The 22,607-nt window shown below is 48.8% G+C and overlaps 1 protein-coding gene across 1 annotated transcript; it reads right to left on the bottom strand.

Moving 5' to 3' along the window:
* Window positions 1-1,515: 1,515 nt before the first annotated feature.
* Window positions 1,516-15,541, bottom strand: UNC119B (unc-119 lipid binding chaperone B). The gene is made up of 5 exons (XM_081546184.1): window positions 15,263-15,541; window positions 10,718-10,831; window positions 7,778-7,898; window positions 7,472-7,644; window positions 1,516-5,164 (listed from the first exon to the last, which is right to left on the bottom strand). Exons 1-5 carry the CDS (start codon window positions 15,504-15,506, stop codon window positions 5,052-5,054), a joined length of 765 nt encoding a protein of 254 aa, XP_081402310.1. The 5' UTR covers window positions 15,507-15,541; the 3' UTR covers window positions 1,516-5,051.
* Window positions 15,542-22,607: the final 7,066 nt, after the last annotated feature.

The following is a 22,607-nucleotide window of genomic DNA, read 5'->3' on the forward strand; positions in this document are numbered from 1 at the left end:
GGACCTTTGCAGTCACCATTCCCTCCGCTGGAAGACTCCTTCCCATCAACACCTCTCTGAGAAGGCCGGTGCTTCCCCTCGAGAACTCTCCATCCCATTGTTTTATTTATTTCTGGTAGGTAGCATCTGAAATCTTATCAAGTCCCCTACTAGCCTGTGAGTGCCCAAGTGGGTCAAGGGTCTTACGCTGCTGCTCATTATCTTGGCCTAAGGAGTTGGGGTGCTAGGAGGTTGTGAAGGTGGGGTGGCACTGCTGCTTCCCTGTCCCTCTGTGGTCCCGCATCTCACTCCCAATTGTGGAGCAGAGCACCCCACCTACCCCTCCAACAGAAGCCTTCAACGCTATGCCCTAATGCCCTGCATTTTGTCCTTAGCTTGTCAGGACCCCTTCACCCTGCCCCCCAAAATTAGTGATTTCTCTTGACAAGCATCTTCCATGGGCCCAGGTGTGAGTCAGACTTCCACAGGCTCCAGGCACCACCCACATGCACCCAGGAACCCAGTCCCTCCAGCTGCCTTTCTTCTCCCATTAACTCAGCCAGGCATCTGTCTCCAGGACAGACGCAGCACAGGCTGAAACCAGAACTTGCTCTGCTTTCTGAAGATCTATTAAAAGATGTGGCAGTCCTTCAAATGTTTTGTTGCTTAAGTCACTAAGTCGTGTCCAATTCTTTGCAACCCCATGGACTGTAGCCCACAAGGCTCCTCTGTCCTCCACTATCTCCCAGAGTTTGCTCAAATTCATGTCCACTGAGTTGGTGCTTCTATATTACCTTGCATTTAAAAGAAATGTATTCAAAACAAAGCCTCTACACCTACAGTACATTTACTGTTGTTGGCAAATGCTCCTCTGAGGCTTCCTCACCTTTGACCACTGCACCTGGGCACCAGCCCTGGGTAGAAGAAAAGGAGGAAGAGAAGGGGAAAATAAATGAGTGTTTGTAGGCAGAAGCCAACAGACCTTCAGGTGCCACAAACTGTCTACACCAGAGTTATTTTTAACTTGCATTGTTTGTGACCTTAAACATGGATGTAAGTTTTATATTAAAAGTATGCATGTTTTTCAAAAAAGAATCAGAAGTTGGTTGCAAGGGGTTGGGTTGAGGGAGGGAACTGGCTGCAGACACCGGGAACTCAAGGAAACTTTCTGAGGTGATGGAAACGTCCTTTATCATGACTGTGATCCGGTATCCATTTATCAAACTCATCAAATCATACTCTTAAATGGGTTGAATTTACTCTTAAATGAGGTATGGTTAAAACACACCTCAATGAACCTAACTTTAAAATATATATGCATTTTAAATTCTCCAAGCATTTCATTAAAATGTAGAGCAAAAACATATGAAACCTAAAGCACAATACTGTGTCCTAATCACTCTAGAAACCAGCGCTACTCATTAAACCAATATTTACAGAAAGGCCACGTAAAGAAACTCAAGAGCCCAACCCCACTCCATTCCTACTCCCCCTGCGAAGCAAGAGGCCCAGTCAGGAGACATGAGAGGGCACATATACTGTGAAAATCTTTCTTTTATTACTGTCTTTTTGTATAAAATAACATTTTATACAAATAAGTCACGCAGTTTACTTTGGACACAAAGACAATACAAACTGGAATGAGGATCTTAGGTGAAGGGGAAAGGCAGGAAGGACAGATTTGGTCATTGACGTTTCTTATATTCTGTGAAAAACAGATTTACAGGGGGAAAAAAATAGACTTTCACAAGTTCAACGACTTTACGTGATCCTTTGTACAACAAGGGGTAAATCCACCTCCATCAGATCCTTCTTGTGCCTAAGATGTTCCGTGACATGGAATGTGAGAAACATGATCGACACTTAGGTTCCTTCACCAGGTAGAGTGGCTCCCTCTGCATCAGGGGTCCTCACCCACAGACACTGAATCTGTGCTGTAATTCTGAGAACGGTCCCCATTCCCCAACCTCACTGATGTCATAGTGACAACAGCCACCAGGAAGAAAGTGACTTTACAGCAAAAAACTAAGAGTACACTGGGAGTACTAAACTAAGAGTATCAAGGGTGGCAAGACACCCAATTGGTACACTGGACACAGCCTATTAAGGCCATTCCAGAAATGAGTCCCGCTTCCACTAAAAAAACAAGTTGAAGATCCCCCCAGCTACTGCCACGTCAAGACTCTCCAGTCTAAGGAGAGCTCCAAGACCCCCAAATCACTGCCCGTATTTGAGAATCGGGTGGCCCACAGACTGTGAGTGCCTTCAGGAAGTCCTGCAAAGCCCTGAAAACTTGCATTCCCTGCAAGACAGCTATGAGCTGACATATGAGGAGAGGATGACCTACTTTATCCCAGAACTACTTTTACTTATTCCCTGTTTACTCTTTAAAACATAGAATAAAATAAACCACGGTCTTCTCTGCAGAAGCTGAAAGGGCATCTCAGCCCAAAGGCGCCACAGGAAAAGAAAGGTGCTCTCCCAGGAGCCTCCAGGGCAGGAGGACAGGAGCAAGACAGGAGCAGGAGGGGTGCAGGCGGCAGGCCCTCTGGCCACAGCTGGGCGAGCCGGTCTGCTGGGATGTGTGCCCCCCAGGAGCTGCCTCACCGGTACCAGCTCTGAACAGAGAGAGGGTGCGTCTCCCTGGGCAGGCAGTCTCTGTCCTGCCGCCCCAGTGCCCACAGGTAACTGCTGCCCACAGTCCAGACTTCTCAACGCCATGGCCTCCTGATTCAGCTTCTGATGAGTTCAGCTACTTTCAGAGAAAGTATAATTTCCAATTCTCTCTCCAGTTCGGGTACAGAAGGGTGAATTTCAGACTTATCCTAGTTAACACCACAGATGCTTCTCAAGGTTTCCTGAGTAGCTGGACACAAGAATCTGGAGTCCCAGGTACAGACACCAGACCTTCAAGTGTGGAAGGGGACCAATCCCTACCCTGCCGAGCACAGAGTGGGCACTCGGCCTCACAGTGGTCTCCAGTGAGACTAAGGCAAGTTCCTGGGAACAGGGTGCAGCACTCCTCAAGCCAACACCGGCCTCCTCCCCGCCCCTGCTCTCCTCCCAGCAACCGCTAACACTGCAGGTGAGGGACAGCCCACGAGCCCGCAAGACGTGGTCTGCCTGGGACACGCTCTCCTGAACAGAGCTCTGGGCAGCTCCAAACCATTTCTGAGATAATAATTAATAGCAGAAACTCTCCTGACGGGGCTTCTGTCACAGAGAGAAGGGGTTACTCCGAAGCCCAATGAACTCAGATCTATTGAAGGCACCCCAGTGAGAGAGAAGGTGAAGAGGCAGTACTAATGTCTGTCCGCCAGGGACGGGACACGGAGCCACGCCTACGGCACCTGGATTTGCAGCCGACTCCAGTTCTGGGGCTCATCGGGTCTGGGGTGAACAGCCTGCCCTTCAGGGAGCCCAGTTTCTTCCTCCCTGGGGGCTGGGTCGAGGGCCGGCACCCAGCATGAACCAGGGTTCTCTCAGTGAGAAAGGTGCCAGCCTCTGGCATAGCCCAGACTCTGCCCTGGCACACAGCACTGGACCAAAGTTTGAGGCCACTCACACTCTAGAAACCAAACAGGGTGCAACACGGGGCAGCGAAACCGAACAGGGTGCAACACGGGGCAGCGAAACCAAACAGGGTGCAACACGGGGCAGCGAAACCAAACAGGGTGCAACACGGGGCAGCGAAACCAAACAGGGTGCAACACGGGGCAGCGAAACCAAACAAGGTGCAACAAGGGGCAGCGAAAGGCCAGGTCCACCTGTGGCACAGCGCTGACCCGCCTCTCCCAGCCCCGCCTGGCCTTTCTCCCCAACACCGGGGAGACAGTGCTCCTGTCAGAAGTACCATGTGCCTGGGCCCTTCCTGCTGCAACCTTCCTATGAATGCTGAGCCCTGGCCATGGCAACAATTTCATCAGAAGGGCAGGAGTTTGGCCTGAGCACCTAAATCTGCCCACACCATTGGTAGGGAGCTGAGGCGGGGAGAGTCTGTCCAATGAGGGCCTGAGGGAAGCGCCAGCAGACACGTTTTGGAGACCACATGTCTCTGCCAGGCCACCTCAGCCCATTTTCCCCTTTCCCAACACCGAGACCATTCCGACTAGCGGTCCACAGGACCAGAATCCGCCTTACTTAGGTGGGACCGGCCAGGATGGTTCCAGAGCAGCTTCAGTACAAAAGCAGAGGGGACAAGAGCCAGAGGAGCTGCGGGAGCCTGATCAGTACTTGGAGAAGTCCAGCCACACATCACGTACGCTGGGAGCACCCCTGACATTTTGTAAAACCTCCCCACAAGAAGCCTAGAAATAAAAAAAAACACAACGAGGCCTATGCTGGCCTCGAGCGACACTACAGTTCCCAGAGCGAAAACGGACACATTCGATTTCAGGAGAAACTCAAAAGGCAGGAGCTGGGAGAAGCAGAGCAAGCTCGTCTTCCACCTGTAAGGAGAACAGGAAGGCACGGCCAGGCTGAAACCTCGGGGGCGCCCCAGGAGGAGCAGCCAAGATCCCGGAAGTCAGACAGTAAGCGGCTCCCTAGGTTGGGCAGCCTTGCCCACCCCCTTGCCTCAACTCCCGCCCGATCCTCCCCTCTGCTCCGTTCCAGGTCCTCTCCGGCAGGTTAAGGCGATGCTGAGGCTGAGGCCAGAGTGTGCTGACGGCGGCCCTGCAGGTGAGGGCGGAATCTCAGCTTCGCAGAGGGCCCCTGAACCTACAGAAGAGCCTTCTCTCCCTGGTACAGCTGTGCCTGCAGGGACCCAGGCTCGTCAGGACATCCTGGAGGAGCCGGGAAAATAAACTTTCTATCTGGATTCCAGGAGTCTTATCCTAAGTTTTACTACCTCTGCGACCTAAGGGGCAGGGGGAAAAGGGAGGAAAAAATACGGGGGGAAAGAGACACATCACTGCTTGGCACCTCTCTTGGAGCACAGGAAACTGCCACCCCAGCCTCATCTTCCTGGGGCCAGGTTCCAGATAAGTGTCGACAGACAGCAGCTTCAACCACCTCCGTGCGCCAGGACCTTGGGCCACAGCAAAGCACCTCCCCGTCTGCTCTGGCCACCACTACTGGCCTCCGTTATAGGCATAGTCGGCCTTGTTGTGCATTATCAGCTTGTTGTCGACGAAGTAAAAGCTGTCAGAACGGGTCTCATAGGGATTTTCAATCATCAGACGAACTGCAAGTTAGGAGAAGGGAAAAAATGCAAAGAGTTATGTGTGAGTCTGCCCTGTGGGCCAGGTGGGAAAAAACTTAGCATACCCTCTAAATTCCCAGGTGGCTCGGTGGTAAAGAACCCGCCCGCCAATGCAGGAGATGCAAGAGACGCAGGTCCGATCCTTGGGTCAGGAAGATCCCCTGGAGGAGGAAATGGCAACCCAGTCCAGTGTTCTTGCCTGGAGAAGCCAATGGACAGAGGAGCTTGGTGGGCTGCAGTCCATGGGGCTGCAAAGAGTCAGACACAACTGAGCACCCACACACAAAAATGCATCAACCAGCCCTTCCTGAATATGTGAGCACGTGCTGTCATCAACCAGCCCTTCCTGAATATGTGAGCACGTGCTGTCAGAATAACAAGGTCAGGGGAGGGAGGTGGGAGGGGGGTTCAGGATGGGGAACACATGTAAACCCATGGCTGACTCATGTCAATGTATGGCAAAAACCACTGCAATATTGTAAAGTAATTAGCCTCCAACTAAAATAAATTAATTAAAAAATAAATTAAATAAAATTATACATAGAAAAAAAAAGAATAATGAGGTCAGAACAGAGGGAGCCAGGCCTGGAAAGCTGGGGAGACCTGGGACCACAGAGGCCCCGAAGGGCGCGTAGAATCCACTTTCACAGCAGGAAGCCACCAGCGCTGGGCCTGGCCCTCCGTGGCCATTGCCAGCCTGGTGCTCAGTCAGAACCCCAGGGAAAGGAGCTCGCCCGTCTGCCAACATGCATCAAAGCAGCTGATTGGTGCTTCTGGCCCCCACCTCCAGACATTCTGGTCCAAATTTAGAAAGCAGTGCCTCATTGGGCCCACCCACAGGCACCCTAACAACAAAGGAATGCTAGGTGTGCACGAGTGCAGGGGGCAAGGCGTCTTCTCTGGAGATGGCGCATGGTGTTAACTTGCCGACGATCCTGCAAAGGCAAGCCTGTCCTGGGACCCAGACTCGAATCCTCTGTGTGTTGAGGCAGCTGCCCCAGGTCTTTAACTATAACTGGAGGGTCAAGGGAGCTGTGAGCCACCACCCCTGGTTGATTCTGAGTCAGTGATCACGTGCTATTCTGAATCCTCTGAAGGAAACGCTGTCGCTGACTACAGTTCTCAAAAGGTGCGTTGACTGCTTCAAGTTCTTTGAACTCACCGAAGTTATTTAGCGCACATCCAGAGGACGGACCCCCATCCTCTTTTAGCTTATCTGGTTTCAAGAAAAGAAAGTTAGATGGCTGGCCTTTGATAGAGAACTTGAAATGCTGTACTTAATCTTCGCTTGCAAGTTTCAACATGTTCCAGCCCACCTTGGGGAGCGGGCTTTAAAAATAGGATCATGATGAGAGCGGATGCAGTTGACACCCTGCCCACTCCTCATCAATCCTCACTTTACCTGCCAACAGCACTGCTGCACAAGCACAGAACACTTGTCAGAAAACAACACTTTCAAGGATCTAGGACTCTGAGAAAACTGGTCAGTGTATGTAGACCCTTGCCCACAATTCAACTAAACTCCACCGCTACTCACAGGATCCCACTGTATCCTCATTGCTCCAGAACAACATCCCCTCATGACTCACAGGCAATGCTAACATGAGAGAGCCAGGCAGAAGCCACAGGACTATACAGCCGGTTCGTCCGCTGTCATCAAGTCCATCTCCTCCCTGGCCTGGCCTTCCCTGCTTGGTGCCTCCCCTAGGTCTTCCTCCCTGCATCTCTTCATAAGACCCTGTTTCCATTCTGTCACTCCTGCTCCCAGACCTTGACCAGCTCGCTATTTTCTGCCTGATCTATTCTGACAGTTTATCTCATGACCCTTCTACTGGCAGAGAATGAGAAAGAGGTGGTCCTCAGATCAAGAATCCTCAGCTCACAGTTTCACACATAGCTCTGATTAAGGAGGAAGCAAAGGGCCAGCCCAGTGCTGAGCAGGAAATGGGGTCCAGAACAGCGAAACTGTGACTGGCTGTGTATGGAATGGGCGCCCTGGGGAGGGTCCGGATCTCCTCTCATCTCCCTCCATCACACCCTTCCCCACAGCAGGCTTCTTAAAGGATGGCCTGTATTAACACCTTCAGAGTCCCACTGCCAGCAGAGCCAGAGTATGAAACATGAGACAGGAGCGAGAGGAAATGAGAAGCCTGAGGTCAAGTGACTCGAGACCCATCGGGTCCCTGTTTCTCTGCCAACGAGGTTGCCAGACCAGATGGATTTCATTTCAAGGTCCACTCCTGCTAAGCTGAAAGATCCAGAATGTTGCACAAGTCGGGGGATACATACTGACATCCTCAGAAAGTTGGGGAAACTCATAGATGTGTTCGCAAGTGTTCCTGCTGCTGGGGATGCAGAAGCCGAAATCAAAGTCAAAATTTTTCAGCAGGCGTTCCCGGAAGTAGTGCCGCTCGATCATCCGAAAGTTTGACACAGGTTTGTCTCCCACCGTGAACTCCACCCTGCGAAACACAATCTCCATGAACCCGGCTTTGTTGCCTCCTCCCTCCACTAGAGCCAACCCCAACCCAACAGAGGACATTCTTCTCTGTGAACCAGAAGAAGGTGCTCCCCTCAGGAGATGCCGGGACTCACGTGGCGCCCACGGTGCGGAGGCGGAGAAACGCTGGTGTGAACTGGTAGCGGACGAAGCGGCCTGCGCTGACGTCCACATCTCCGCCTGCCTCCGCTTCCTCCTCCTCTTCTTCCTCCTGGTCTGAAAGGGCACACGGAACACCGGCTCAGCAAAGAGCACGACCAGTAGGGGTGCCGACACCCACAGCAGGCCGGCCGTGCTCACTGAGCACCTGTGGGATTCCTGGCTCCATCCTGCACACCTCACAGGGTCCCAACAACCCTGGAGGTGTTGTCTTCATTTTATCTCCACTTTACAGGCCCAGATAGGTGAGTTCTCGGGTCCAAAGTCCCCCCCAGTCTTCAATAAAAACCCCAGGGTTCCATCCCTGGTCAGGGAACTAGATCCCACATGCCACAACTAAGACTCAGAGCAGCCAAAGAAGTAAACTGAATAAATAAATATTAAAAAAAAAAAAAAAGAATATAATGCTGCCAGAAATTCCCTGGTGGTCCAGTGGTTAGGACTCTGTGGTTCCACTGTAGGGAGCATGGGTTGGATCCCTGGTCAGGGAACTAAGATCCTGCAGCGCCACGCGACATAGCAAAAAATAAATAATGCTGCTACATACAATAATATGCTACACACATAAACCATAATGGCAAAGAAAATGAAAAAATATATATGTGTAACTATACACCAGAAACTAACACAACACTGTAAATCAACTATACTTTAATAAAAATTTTTTTAATGTTGTTGAAAAAATGGAGCCAACAGACTTACTCAATACAAGGTTGCCATGAACCTTCAATTTGTAAAAAAAAAACACACTATCTGTGAAGTTCAATAAAGCAAAGTGAGCCTATAGTAAATTGAGGGAGCAGGGATATGGATCCAGGCCCATCAGACTCGAGGCCTATTCTTAAACATGAGCTATTTGCCCTTTATATAATCTGAGGCCTTGGGCCATGTCCTAACGCTGAAACCTGAAACACCAGCGGGGTACCAGGCCCCTGAGGTAGTCTGTGCTATACAGACCAGGTCTGCTGTTGACCAAGTTAATGTGCTTGCTGCTAAGCAAAATAACGAGGCTGTAAAAGTTGAAACTATCGAGAAGCCACCTTCAAAGAATGCAGAAATTTCTGACACAGCAAAGACAAATCCCTAGAAATAATTCTGCTATTTAAATGAAAGACAGTGACCTTCAGCCTTGGGGAACTGCACCTCCTTGGACTGCTGCCTATCCCAGGCCATACCAGGCCCAACACTCTGACCATCTGGGAAAGGGTGAAGCATGAAGCAGACGGGCCATGAACCAACATAGGGGACCCAAGAAAGGAGATGTCCACACCAGTAATGATGGGCTCTGGTCTAGCCCATTCCTGAACCCACGAATGAAGGATCTGTAAAAGGAACTGGCAAACATTCTAATGTGAACCAGGAGTTGGCGCCCTCTCTAGTAGCCACCCAGTGTCCAGCAAGAGCATTTTTTCCCAGATCTAAGTTGAACAAAGGTACAATAAAAGAGAAGTCTTTTTTAGCATCAAACATCCCAAGAGCAGTGGACAACCAGACTGAATGGGAGTTCAAAGGTAAAGACTCCAGAGCCCTGGCTCCAACTATGGGATACAGAAAGAAACAGAGAGCAGATCTCGGGGATTCGGGCTCACCAGAAAAGTGCTGCAGGAGGGCTCTGGTTCAGCATGAGCCTTAGTGAATCAAGAACCTTTAAGATGGGACGGGCTGAAAATCAAGGTATTTTTACAGTGTCTGATGCTGACCTTCCTGTGACAGTTCAGTTTTGTACTGAAATGACTACTCTCAGTCCTGTCTCATCCAAATCCATACACTGGAAGTAGCCCTGGTATTCCCTGGGTCCTGGGAACATCTTAACACAACAAGGATAGGAGGCTTAGAGATGCGAATGGTACAGACCCAGGAAACTAGGTGGCCCTGAGCCTCCCAATACAAGATAAGTACCTACAAGCCCAAGCCCTTAGTGCCCTGGTCAGTCAGGGATGACAGCAGCACAAGGAATCTCAAGCGGGGTCAGGAGACGGGTGCTCTAGTCTTGGCTGAGACTTTTTCATGAAAGCCTTTGACTTACTTGGTTACTAACAGCTGTCTTACCAAACTTACAGGCTCTTTCTGAATAGCAAATAGATGTGAAAAGCTTGGCAAAAAGAGTCATTAACACAGACTGGCTGCAACTCTGGACCATCTGGGCTGGTGTTCTAAAAACAAACTCCAGGGGGCGCTCAATCTCCAGTGCATGCTCCCCAGACCTACATGCGGTCCCCCAGTCAGAAATGCAGCGCCCTGGAACTACATCACAACCACAAGCAGTGTTCATTCAAGGCTAACTGAAGGGGTCCCAAGCAAAAGAGTTCACAGGCCTAGGCCTTCTGTTCATCCAGATAATGCTGGAGATTAAAATCCAAACCGGGACTAACTGGGAAATTTGAGACACTTATCAATGGAAAGGGAGTGAGAGGAGAAAGAGACTGCCTCATGATGCAGACTGGAAGCCTCCCTATCGCCCTTCCAGAGGGTCCCCAGGACTCAAGGCTCGGGCAGGCTTTCCTCATTATACTTTCATTTCAAGGATTCCTTCCTAAGTGGAAGTGACACGGTCAGATCAAAGAGCATGGGACCTTAGGAAAGTCACTTGGAAATTCTGGGCCTCAGTTTCCTTATCTGTAAGATAAGGATAATAACCCCTAACAGAGGTGTGAGGATTCCAGAGCTGACATAAACACAATAACCAGTGCAGAGTAGAAACTCAACAAACATTGGCAGCTTCAAGCCCGAAGGCGAAGGCGAGGCTTTAGGAGGAAGCCTGGAGGCAGGCCTTGCTGGCGTCTGTGACACAGGATAGATGGCACGCAAAAACTCAAGCCTCAAAGACTGTGCTCCAACGGTCAACTGACTACTGTTGATACGATACTGAGACCTACCTGAAACACAAGGTTTGGCAATCTCAAAAAGCACTGTCCCTGTCTCCAAATCTCGAATTTTGAAGCGGGTAAAATCAATACTGTAGACGTTGTCTTCGGGTTTACATAAATAATCTGAAAATGAGAGAGAGACCAATGCTGTTAAATAATCCTCCAAAACTACCATTTCTTTCTCAAGTTGTGAAGCAAACTCGGGTTGTTTTTTTTTCTTACATAATTCACTTAAAATATACCCCAAAACTTCCTCTTATGTTATAGGCAAAAGTTGCGTGGAGAGAATTATGAGATCCAAGAAAGGAGAAAAGTGCCTGGACTTGGTTTAGGTGGAAGATTATCTTAATACTTAGAAACAGGGATGGTAGAAGGGAATTTCTTTGGAAACACTTCAAAAATGACCTACAAACCTGTCATCAGAAGTCACAACACGACAGAACTTTTTGAGAAATCCATTTAAAAACATTTATGCTGACCTAAAAGTCAGACGCAACTGAGCAAGCACACGTGCACGCACGCAGTGGTGAACACGGTGCACACTTGCTGGCTGTACCGCAAAGCAGAGAGCAGCCAACGTTCTCTGTGAAGGGTGAGAAAATGAGTAACTTAGTTTTTGAGGCCACAGAGTCACTATCACAACTACTCTGTCACTGTAGCACAAATGCAGTCACACAACTATTCACAGACAAAGAAAATACAAATTTTATATAACCGTGTGTCCCAAGAGATTTTTTTCCCCAACCATCTGAAAAGGTAAAAATCATTCTTGGATTGTGGGCTGCACAAAACCAGGTGGTGGGCCATACCCACCCAGGTGGCTGGACAGATTCGCTGGGGAAGGCGTGAGGCCAAAGGGAAATGGAGCCTCCAATAGCTTCATCTGTTAATCAAGACAGTACTGACCAAAGATGATTTCATTTCTTTCTTTCCACCATGGCTCCTGAGAGCATCTTCTCCACAGTTCACTTTGGTACTTTATCTTATACTGCCTGCTGTGTTCACTGTTTCGTGTTGTACAAGCTGACTCTCCGATAAGATGGCAAAATTAAGAGCTACTGATTATTCCCTTCCAAAGAATAGCAAGGAGAGATAAGAAAGCCTTCCTCAGCGATCAGTGCAAAGAAATAGAGGAAAACGACAGATTGGGAAAGACTAGAGACCTCTTCAAGAAAATTAGAGATACCAAAGGAACATTTCATGCAAAGATAGGCTCGATAAAGGACAGAAATGGTATGGACCTAACAGAAGCAGAAGATATTAAGAAGAGGTGGCAAGAATACACAGAAGAACTGTACAAAAAAGATCTTCACGACCCAGATAATCACGATGGTGTGATCACTCACCTAGAGCCAGACATCCTGGAATGTGAAGTCAAGTGGGCCTTAGAAAGCATCACTACGAACAAAGCTAGTGGAGGTGATGGAATTCCAGTTGAGCTATTTCAAATCCTCAAAGGTGATGCTGTGAAAGTGCTGCACTCGATATGCCAGCAAATTTGGAAAACTCAGCAGTGGCCACAGGACTGGAAGAGGTCAGTTTTCGTTCCAATCCCAAAGAAAGGCAATGCCAAAGAATGCTCAAACTACCGCACAATTGCACTCATCTCACATGCTAGTAAAGTAATGCTCAAAATTCTCCAAGCCAGGCTTCAGCAATACCTGAACCGTGAACTTCCAGATGTTCAAGCTGGTTTTAGAAAAGGCAGAGGAACCAGAGATCAAATTGCCAATATCCGCTGGATCATCGAAAAAGCAAGAGAGTTCCAGAAAAACATCTATTTCTGCTTTATTGACTATGCCAAAGCCTTTGACTGTGTGGATCACAATAAACTGTGGAAAATTCTGAAAGAGATGGGAATACCAGACCATTTGACCTGTCTCTTGAGAAACCTGTATGCAGGTCAGGAAGCAACAGTTAGAACTGGACATGGAACAACAGACTGGTTCCAAATAGGACAAAGAGTACGTCAAGGCTGTATATTGTCACCCTGCTTATTTAACTTATATGCAGAGTACATCATGAGAAACGCTGGGCTGGAAGAAACACAAGCTGGAATAAAATTGCCGGGAGAAATATCAATAACCTCAGATATGCGGATGACACCACCCTTATGGCAAAAAGTGAAGAAGAACTAAAGAGCCTCTTGATGAAGGTGAAGGAGGAGAGTGAAAAAGTTGGCTTAAAGCTCAACGTTCAGAAAACTAAGATCACGGCATCTGGTCCCATCACTCCATGGGAAATAGATGGGGAAACAGTGGAAACAGTGTCAGACTTTACTTTTTTGGGCTCCAGAATCATTGCTGATGGTGACTGCAGCCATGAAATTAAAAGACGCTTACTCCTTGGAAGGAAGGTTATGGCCAACCTAGACAGCATATTTAAAAGCAGAGACATTACTTTGCCAACAAAAGTCCGTCTAGTCAAGGCTATGGTTTTTCCAGTGGTCATGTATGGATGTGAGAGTTGGACAGTGAAGAAAGCTGAGCGCCGCAGAATTGATGCTTTTGAACTGTGGTGTTGGAGAAGACTCGAGAGTCCCTTGGACTGCAAGGAGATCCAATCAATCCATCCTAAAAGAGATCAATCCTGGGTGTTCATTGGAAGGTCTGATGTTGAAGCTGAAACTCCAATACTTTGGCCACCTCATGCGAAGGGTTGACTCATTGGAAGAGACCCTAATGCTGGGTAGGATTGGGGGCGGGAGGAGAAGGGGACGACAGAGGATGAGATGGTTGGATGGCATCACCGACTCGATGAACATGGGTTTGGGTAGACTCCGGGAGTTGGTGATGGACAGAGAGGCCTGGCGTGCTGCAGTTCATGGCGTCGCAAAGAGTCGGACACGACTGAGCGACTGAACTGAACTGATTATTCCGTAACTTCCCAAGGCACTGATATTGGTTCTGCACCTTTACAGGGGCCTCAATAAATACCCTGCTGAATGCAACAGACTTTAAGAAAAGCAACAAAATCCAGAGGTCACCAAGCTGACTTATGACTTTCTCCAAGAGGCTGCGGAGGTGTTCTGAAGCAATGGCACCAAGCTCAAGTTCCTGCACAGGGCCTGAGTGCCCTCTGAGCATGCCACTTAGCGTCAGGCACGAGCGGCTGGATTCACCCTTACTATCAGGAGAAAGCAAGAGGTGAGAAAAGGCGAGGTGGTGAGCATTTCCGTGCTTTCAGAAGCCCTGGTGACAACTGGGTCAGAACAGAAGCAGCTTTTTCACAATGTTTCTGTGGAACAGAATAGCAAGACCTTCTAAAGACACACTCAGGTGTGCAAAGGACAGTCCCAAGCCAAAGAGTGATTGAAAATGGGACACATGAAAATACTCAGAATCAAATTAAAACTGTCTTAGAAGATGGGAATTCCATTTCACACAGGTTGAACCAAGGCCCATCCCCTCAAACTGCTATCCTCACATCCCTGGGGTGGCCTCCAGCTTCCTGAGGGCCACCTGAGCTGCTGACCAAAGCAAGTCAACAGATAAAAGGAGAGCAGCTTTAATCCATCAAGCTGGTGCTGGGGCTTCAAAGTTAGAAGTCTGGAGGATGGGGCTGGTAGGTGGGCTGGGCAAGCAGGATCTAACCTATGGACTGGAAACTCAGGGGGAAACAGCAGCAAGAGAAAAGGGCATCAAGTCAAGAGGATGACCTGGAAGAGAACAGGAAGAGGGAGGAGAACCAGGACAGGGAGCGGGCTATATATTTCTTCTATCAATAAAAGGTGTAAAACCATTGCATTGTATGCAAGAAATGCATCTCTGACATATTCTTCAATCACTAGAACAAGTGTCAAAAGCAGGATTCACATTTTGGTTTTATACGTGGAACTGAAACTTTATTAATATATACACTATATACATATAAATGCGGCAGGAAACGCCGCGGCAATGAACTTAAAGAAGGAAGAGCCCACCTGCACACAACGAGGGCAACGCTTGGGACCCAAAAGGGGCAGGGGGCCGAGGCAGGAGCCCAGGCAGGCTGGAACGGGGAAGGCTGTCGGGGGAGCCGGAGTGGAGGGAAACGCGGAGAAAGCAGGTAGGGGTCTGGGCTGGCAGAGGGCAGCAGCAGCTGGCTCAGGTCGAGGGGGCCAAGCTGAGCAGGAACTTCACTGAAAGCAGGGAGCTGGGAGCTGAGGGAGTTGGGGAGAGGCAGCAGCCCACTTCCCAGGGTCAGGAGGAGCTAGTTAAGAAGCCAAGACGGGGTCCGTCCCCACCCAAAGAGATCCAGCTGAGAAGGAGAGCGGTCGGCCGGGCCTGAGGGCCCAACCGGGATGGGCCACAGGGAAGCCTGGCGTGGCCGGAGTCAGGGGAGGGCAGTCGAGCTCAAGGGGACCCATCCCAACCAGGTGTAGGTGAGGGTGGGGAGCGTCGGCAGGGTGGAGCAGTGGGCAGCGAGGCCTGGCCAGTCGGGGGCGCCTGGGTGGACCCCCCGCGCGCGCCGAGCGACCGGCTCTGCAGAAGGCGACACGGGGCCCCGGAGCCCGGCGCCGAGGGGAGGACGCGGCCGGCGCCGAGGGGAGGACGCGGCCGGCCCCGCACTCACTCTCGGTGACCCGGCTGAGGCGCAGGACGTGCTCGGGTCGGATGGTGTCCAGAGCCAGCAGCTCCTGCTCCGTGACCGCTGCCCCGATGCCGTCGTCTCCCGCGTGGTGGGGCGCCTGCCGCCGCGCCTTGAGCCTGTTCAGGACGCCGCCGCCCGCCTTCTTCTTCTCTTCCTTGCCAGTTACCAGCCCCCCGGGCCCAATCGCCGACCCCACGGCCGCAGCCTTCGAGTTCGACCCGCTCATCGCTCCGCCGCCAAGATGGCCGCCGCCTCCGCAGCGCCGTAACTATGGAGAGAGGGGGCGGGGTCGGGCCGGGACCTGGGGGCGGGGCCGAGGTGGCGGGGCCGAGGTGGCGGGGCCTGCGAGCCGCGTCGCTGGCGCCCCGACCCCCACCCCCAGCCAGGTGGGCGGTCACCTTAGTACTCCGGACTCTCCACTTGGCCCCGGAAGTCACCCCGAACATCTAACATATATATTTCGTAAGGTCAAATGACTTTCTGTCACATAAAATGTAAACAAGGCATCTTGAGAAAATGTGCTTTCATCTGCAGTCTAGAAGGTAAGTTATGACTGTGTTTGCTGTGCAAAATCAGCTTTCCGATTAGATTGCCATTCTTAAACCCTACTGCGTCAGGCTTTGGGCTAGACATTGAAATAGGCTACAAGAAATATAAGAATATGAAAGGGGGCAGGGATTGAGTCTGCTGTATTCACCACTGTATTTGGGCAGCCTATAAAGAAAGCTGAGCACCAAAGAATTGATGCTTTTGAACTGTGGTGTTGGAGAAGACTCTTGAGAGTCCCTTGGAGTGCAAGGAAATCCAACCAGTACATCCTAAAGGAAATCAGTCCTGAATATTCATTGGAAAGACTGATGTTGAAGCTGAAATTCCAATACTTTGGCCACCTGATGCGAAGAACGGACTCTGGAAAAGACCCTGATGCTGGGAAAGATTGAAGGCGGGAGAAGAGGACGACAGAGGATGAGATGGTTGGATGGCATCACCAACTCAATGGACATGTGTCTGAGTAAACTCCAGGAGTTGGTGATGGACAGGGAGGCCTGGTGGCTGAGGTCCATGGGGTCGCAAAGAGTTGAACACGACTGAGCGACTGAACTGAATGCCTGTTGTTCAGTGGCTAAGTCATGTCTCTCTGAGACCCCATGGACTGCAGCACTCCAGGCTTTCCTGTCCTTCACTGCCTCCTGGAGTTTGCTCAAACTCATATCCGTTGAGTTGGTGATGCTATCCAACCATCTCATCCTCTGTCGCCTCCTTTCCCAGCCCTCAATCTTTCCCAGCATCTTTCCCAGGGTCTTTTCCAATGAGTCGACTCTTCGCATCAGGTGGCCAAAGTATTTGAGCTTCAGATTCAGTCTTTCCAACAAATATTCAGGGTTGATTTCCTTTAGGATTGGCCGGTTTCATCTCCTTGCTAAGGGATTCTCGAGTCTTCTCCAGCAGCACAATTTAAAAGCACCAGGTGCTCAATGATGACTGACAATGAATGAATGAGTGAAGGAAGGCCTGCACAGCATGGTGCTATGGAAGAGCTCCCATTTTGTTGGGGAAGACTGTGAGATATATAACTCACTACATGGCCCTTCCTCTTGACCATCCTAGTGTGGATGAACTAGAAGACAAACCAGACTGCTAACTGTGGCAGCAGAAATGCTCCCAGAGTACACAGGTGAGGTCTAGGGGGTGGGAGAGAGGCTTCAGGGGTAACATCTGCACTGAGCCTTGGAAATTCACCGTTATATCAACTGGAGGTGAATGGGAGGGGGGAAGACGCTACCCTCTTACACCCCAAGTGGCTCCTTCGCTGGAGTCAGGATCTACTCTCTTTTGTGTTGGGAGGCCCCCGGCCTCAGTGCTGCAAAATGTGTCTGCTAGGCTGATGTCACCTGTTAGGCTCAGGCCAAAGTGAAACTCTACCCATCTCTCTACGGTTAGCCTCAAAAGACTGGATTTATGCAGGACTTGCTGGGTCCTCTCACCTGATATGAGGGGTTTGGGAGCGGCTGATAAGCCTCATCTGGTTTCTGGATAAAATCCAAACCTGACTCCACCTCAGTTGCCCAGCAGGGTGAAACAGTATGTGGTCAAGTTCCTATCAAAACACTGTCCTGTCTTGGAGAGATTACCACCCCCACCCCCCACCCCCCTCCCGCCACCCCCCCACACCTGCCCCAGCCACGGGTGGGACTTCTCAAACTGTTCAGGGGATTTTAAGATGTGTACAGAGAATTAAGCTCTTTCCCTTTGCAAACAATTCTTTTTAAACTACTCAGCAGTAAGTAGCTACTGAAGAATTTCCAGAACTGTTAATATGCTACCTGATTGTGAATCATTAAGATGGTGATGGATGGGGTGGGGGTGAGCATACAGCCATTTCCCACAATCACTTGCTCCATGAATCTTTGTTCTCGAAGCACCAGAACTCGAGTTACCTGGATCCCAGCTTTTCTCTTTTTAGGGATGATGACAAGCGTGTTGACCCTTTTACTTGCAATTCCACATCCAGGAATTTAGCTGATATGTATTCACAAAGATGCAGGACCATTCTAACACTGAAAAGTTACAGTAAGTTACAGTTGCATCTATTCATGTCATACAGCTGTTAAAAAGAATGAGATCCGTCTCTATGTACTAGTATGGAGAGACCTCAAAGATAGATTAAGTTTGTAGGGGGAGGTAGACAAGGCATATAATCCCATTCACTTAAAATTTAAAAGTACATGAATATTTGTATGTGGCTGAATTGGAAGGGGTTTGGATATAAAGTATTAAGTGAGGTTCCCATTGGGGAGCAGAGTATTAGAAGGCACTGAAGGGGGATATATTCTCTTTCAACACTCTTGAGCTGCTTCTATGCTGTTTTATCACAAGCACATGATCACGGGCTGCTTGTTTACTTTGAAATAAATAAATAACTTTGGATCTGTGTCTGGAAGGTAGATTCTAAGTCAAAGTAGCCTTATTATCTCTTAAAAACTTGAAAGCTACCTCAGACTGGATCACTTTTTTCTGTTCAAAAAGAAATTTAAACAAATACTGCCATATATGGGAGTTGAGGCCTGTTCTCTCTCTGATCACTATCTGTAAACTGTGGTTAAAAAGATTGTCTTTAGGAGAATAGCAAACACACCAAAAAGAAAGAAAAAATATCTGTAATTATTTCTTTTTAAAAAGGAGTTGGAAAAATCAGGGCTATAAACTCCAATCTGCCTCTCCTCACCAAATCTTCCCAAGGTATGTCAAAAGGCTCTTAAATAAAAAGTGTTTTTTGAAAAGTATGTCTTCTCATTCCCTGTTTGGTGGAATAGGCAAATAGAGATTTACTGCAGTAAATAACAGCCCCTGTGTCTGCCTAGGCCAGAACACGGGAAGACAGGAGTGGAGAGGCTGGCCTCTCTTTCCCCCCAACTCAGTCCTCTTCAGGTCCCTCTCCTTCAACTGGTTAGTTTCTTCACTGTAAGAGGTGTGACAGTGGCTCTTTTCCAGGACAGTCTGAGTTGCCAGGCAGTCGGCCTCAAATCAGGCCAGGCAGGTGGGGCCCAGGGCTGGTGCAGCCAAGGTAAGCAGGACATCACAGGGCTTTTTTCTGCTGAGACAGGGAAGTTTAGTCCTCGTTCCTGCAGCCTCCCTGAGGTGGCATCCACTGAATCGGCGGGTCGTGGCTGGGACTGCAGGCGGGCCCTGTGGTCTGGGAAACTGAGAGCTAGTAATTTCCCAAGTCACTTCTCTCCCTGGCTGAGGGCTCTTTTTTTTTTAAAAGCATTCATTTATTACTTTTATCCCACCTGCTTCCAAAAAAGATTCGTGGTATATTCCAAAGTCATACAGCACAAGACTGGTGGGGACATCTGTGTCGTCTTCTTGAGGGCAGAAATTTCAACATTTTAAGTGCATATGTTGATTTTGGTTTTTGTTTTGGCTGTACCACATGGCACACAGGATCTTAGTTTCCCAACCAGGGATCGAACCTGCAGTCCCTGTAGTGGAACTAAGGAGTCTTAACCGTATACTGTTTGCATATACTGTTTTCAGTAATTCCTTAATGGAATTCTAAAGGCACATTTGCACATGTGCAAAATAAATACATATGTATAAATATGTGTATGCACGTGTGCACCTCAGTCGCTTCAGTCGTGTCTGATTTTGTGACTCCATGAACTGTATATGTACATATAAATATATATAAATACACATAAAATGGAAGATATACACCAAACATAATACATTTGTATTATCCTCTAGGGATTAAAGAGGTAGGGCTAAGACAGATGAATCTTTTTCACATCCTGTACCCCATATAAAATTTTTAAATATACTTTTGCATTATGTATCACTAAGCCTTAAAAGGTTATTTTTCTTTTTCAGAGAAAGAATAATATAATAAACCTCTGTGTAACCAACACCCAGCTTCCTCAGTTATCTACCTTCAAAAGGTTCCTTCTTAAAAATAGTACATCATGTTTTATGTCCCTGGATATGTTCCAGTGTATCCTGGTTTATAGTCTATGGGAACTTGAATAGAATTTGTATCCTACTGTTGTGTGAAAACTGTATAAAAATCTAAATTATGTGGAACTGGTTCATAGTGCTTTTCAAGTCTACTATATCCTTCTGCTGCTGCTGCTAAGTCGCTTCAGTCGTGTCCGACTCTGTGCGACCCCATAGACGGCAGCCCACCAGGCTCCCCCGTCCCTGGGATTCCCCAGGCAAGAACACTGGAGTGGGTTGCCATTTCCTTCTCCAGTGCATGAAAGGGAAAAGTGAAAGTGAAGCCGCTCAGTCATGTCCGACTCAGCCACCCCATGGACTGCAGCCCACCAGGCTCCTCCGTCCATGGGATCCTCCAGGCAAGAGTACTGGAGTGGGTTGCCATTGCCCTCTCCGAATAATACACTAGAAGGAATCAACAGCAGAATAACTAAGAGGGAAGAATGGATAGATGACCTGGAGGACAGAATAGTGGAAATCACTGTTGCAGAACAGAATATACAAAAAAGAATGACAAGAAAATGATGACAGCCTAAGAGACCACTGATGCTCAGACGCTCAGCCATGACTGACTCTTTGGGACCCCATGGACCATAGCCTGCCAGGCTCCTCTGTCCATGGAATTTTCCAGGCAAGAATACTGGAGTGGGTTGCCATTTCCTTCTCCACTTCTCTGTATATTCATTCTATTAATTTTTGAGAGTTTGATATTGAAACACCAACTAAAAATCTTAAATTTATCTACTTAAAAAAATAATTGTAATATATAGAACTATATCTAACCTTGTTCTGTATTTTCCAAGTTTCCTGTAAATGTTTTATCATACTCTCATAATTTAAAAAATAAAGAATTTTAATAATAAAACTCCATCTCAAAAAAAAAAAGTAATACATCATGATGTTAAAAGAACGCAGGTTTTGTGGTTAGACAGAATCCGAGTTCCAGTCTTCAGTCTGCCACTTACCAGCTATGTGGCTTCAGGTAGGTCACGTATGCCCTCTGAGCCTTTGTTTTCTTATTTACACGTCAGGCCAGTCACTGGTCTTTCCTGGGGTTGAGAGGAGATGAAAACAGCAACGAAAAGCACTCTGCTGGTGCCAAGGACAGTGTCTCATGAACAGTCGCTGTGGCAATACATTTAAGTGCCCACTCTCTCCACAACCCCTCTGCTGAAGGCAGGCACCCTGGGCAGGGAGAAGCCATGGGGCTGGATGGGAGAATGCAATGCAACGACTGAAAGAACAGTCAAGTCAGCACAGAGAGGAGATGCGCCGGGGACCAACATTTAAGGAAGCAACAGATGGGGTCAAGTAGAAGCCATGAGAAAACCCAAGAGAGGGGCTTCCCTGGTGATCCAGTGGTCAAGACTCTGCACTTCCAAGGCAGGGGGCTCAGGTTCAAACCCTGGTCAGGGAACTAAGATCCCACATGCCACGTGGCCAAAAAAAAAGAAAACCCAGGAGAAGGAGTCTTAAGGCCCAAGCCAAAAAACAAGTGGGTTTGTTTTTCACTAATATAAGTGGTTAACAACAAACAAAACTAAGACTCTTGGGCCAAACAGCCGCGGTGAGGTACCTACCATTTCCGGTTGCTAGAGAGCAGAGAGAGGCCCGCCTGCTCCAGACCTCCATGCTTCGCCTCTGTTCTGCCTTGACCTCTCACCATTGCTATGGCAACAGGCATTCCAGTAAATGTTGGAAAAACGCTTTCTTTCTTCCTCTATGGGGGCGGTGGAGGGGCGTGGGGTACTAAGTATGGAGAAAGGTCCGACACATCGGCTCCAGCCAACCGGGAGCCTGATTTCCTCAGCGAGATTAAGATCTGGACCCAAGAGTGGTTTAAGCCAACACCCGGCACTTGGCCCAAGACCTTCTGTCAGACAGTTTCCCTCCCTGAGAGTCCCTAGAGTAGGGCTTCTTCAGGTCTCTTCCCCATTTGGCAGCTCACGCGAAGCTACTTGAAATAGTAACAGCCAAGTCTAAATTAGTCAAGAACTCTAGTTATGGGTGGGCTCAAGCTAAGAATGAGGCTCTGTGGGCCTCCTGGCTTATTTGAGCCCTGAGAACAGACTCCATCAACAGTGGTTTCATTCTCAGAGCCGAGCACTGAATTCTGCCCTTCAAGGGATAACTGAGGGGAGGCAGGCCACGCTCTCCCTCCCTCTCCCCAAACCAGCAGCCTTGGTTCCTGCTTGGAGAAACACAGAACATGGCATCAGAGGGGTTATGGAAGGTCGGAGTCATGGTCAAGAGCGAGAGTCCTGGTGTAAAACCTCAGCCCTGCCTTTTGCTGGCTTTGTGACCGTCGGCAAGTCACTTCACTTCTTACAGGTGAATACCAATTCGCTGGTTGAAAACTGAACAAATTAACGTCTCTGGAAGTGCTGGGCCTTCTACCAGGCCCATTTCAAAGGCTCAGTCAAAGGTATCTGTAATGATGATTCCTGTAGCCTTAGCAAGATCATGGGCTTTGCAGCCGGACAGACTGGGTTTGAATCCTGGCTTGACCATTTACTGACTAGTCTGGGGTAGACTTCTGAAGTTTTTTGAGCTTTGTGTTTCTGAGCTTGTCAACACTTAACAGCACACCAGAAGAGGAGAAAGCAGAGAAAACCATCTCACGGCTGAGTCTGTCCATGGGTTATTGTGGAAGCTGAGGGGAAAACCGGAGGGGAGGCAGCAACCAGTTCAGTGTGTCTTGGAAGTGAGAGTCCCAGCCTGGTGTTCCAGTGAAAGTGGAAACAAAACAAAATAACTGTTTATTTTTCCTTGAGTGAGCTGCTGCCAGTTGAAAAGGCCCAGCAGCATTTTACAAAACTTCGTTCCCTTAGCC

The sequence above is a fragment of the Giraffa tippelskirchi genome, chromosome 11 (assembly GCF_054371585.1).
Source record: "Giraffa tippelskirchi isolate mGirTip1 chromosome 11, T2T-mGirTip1v1.2.pri, whole genome shotgun sequence".
NCBI classification, from domain to species: Eukaryota; Metazoa; Chordata; class Mammalia; order Artiodactyla; family Giraffidae; genus Giraffa; species Giraffa tippelskirchi.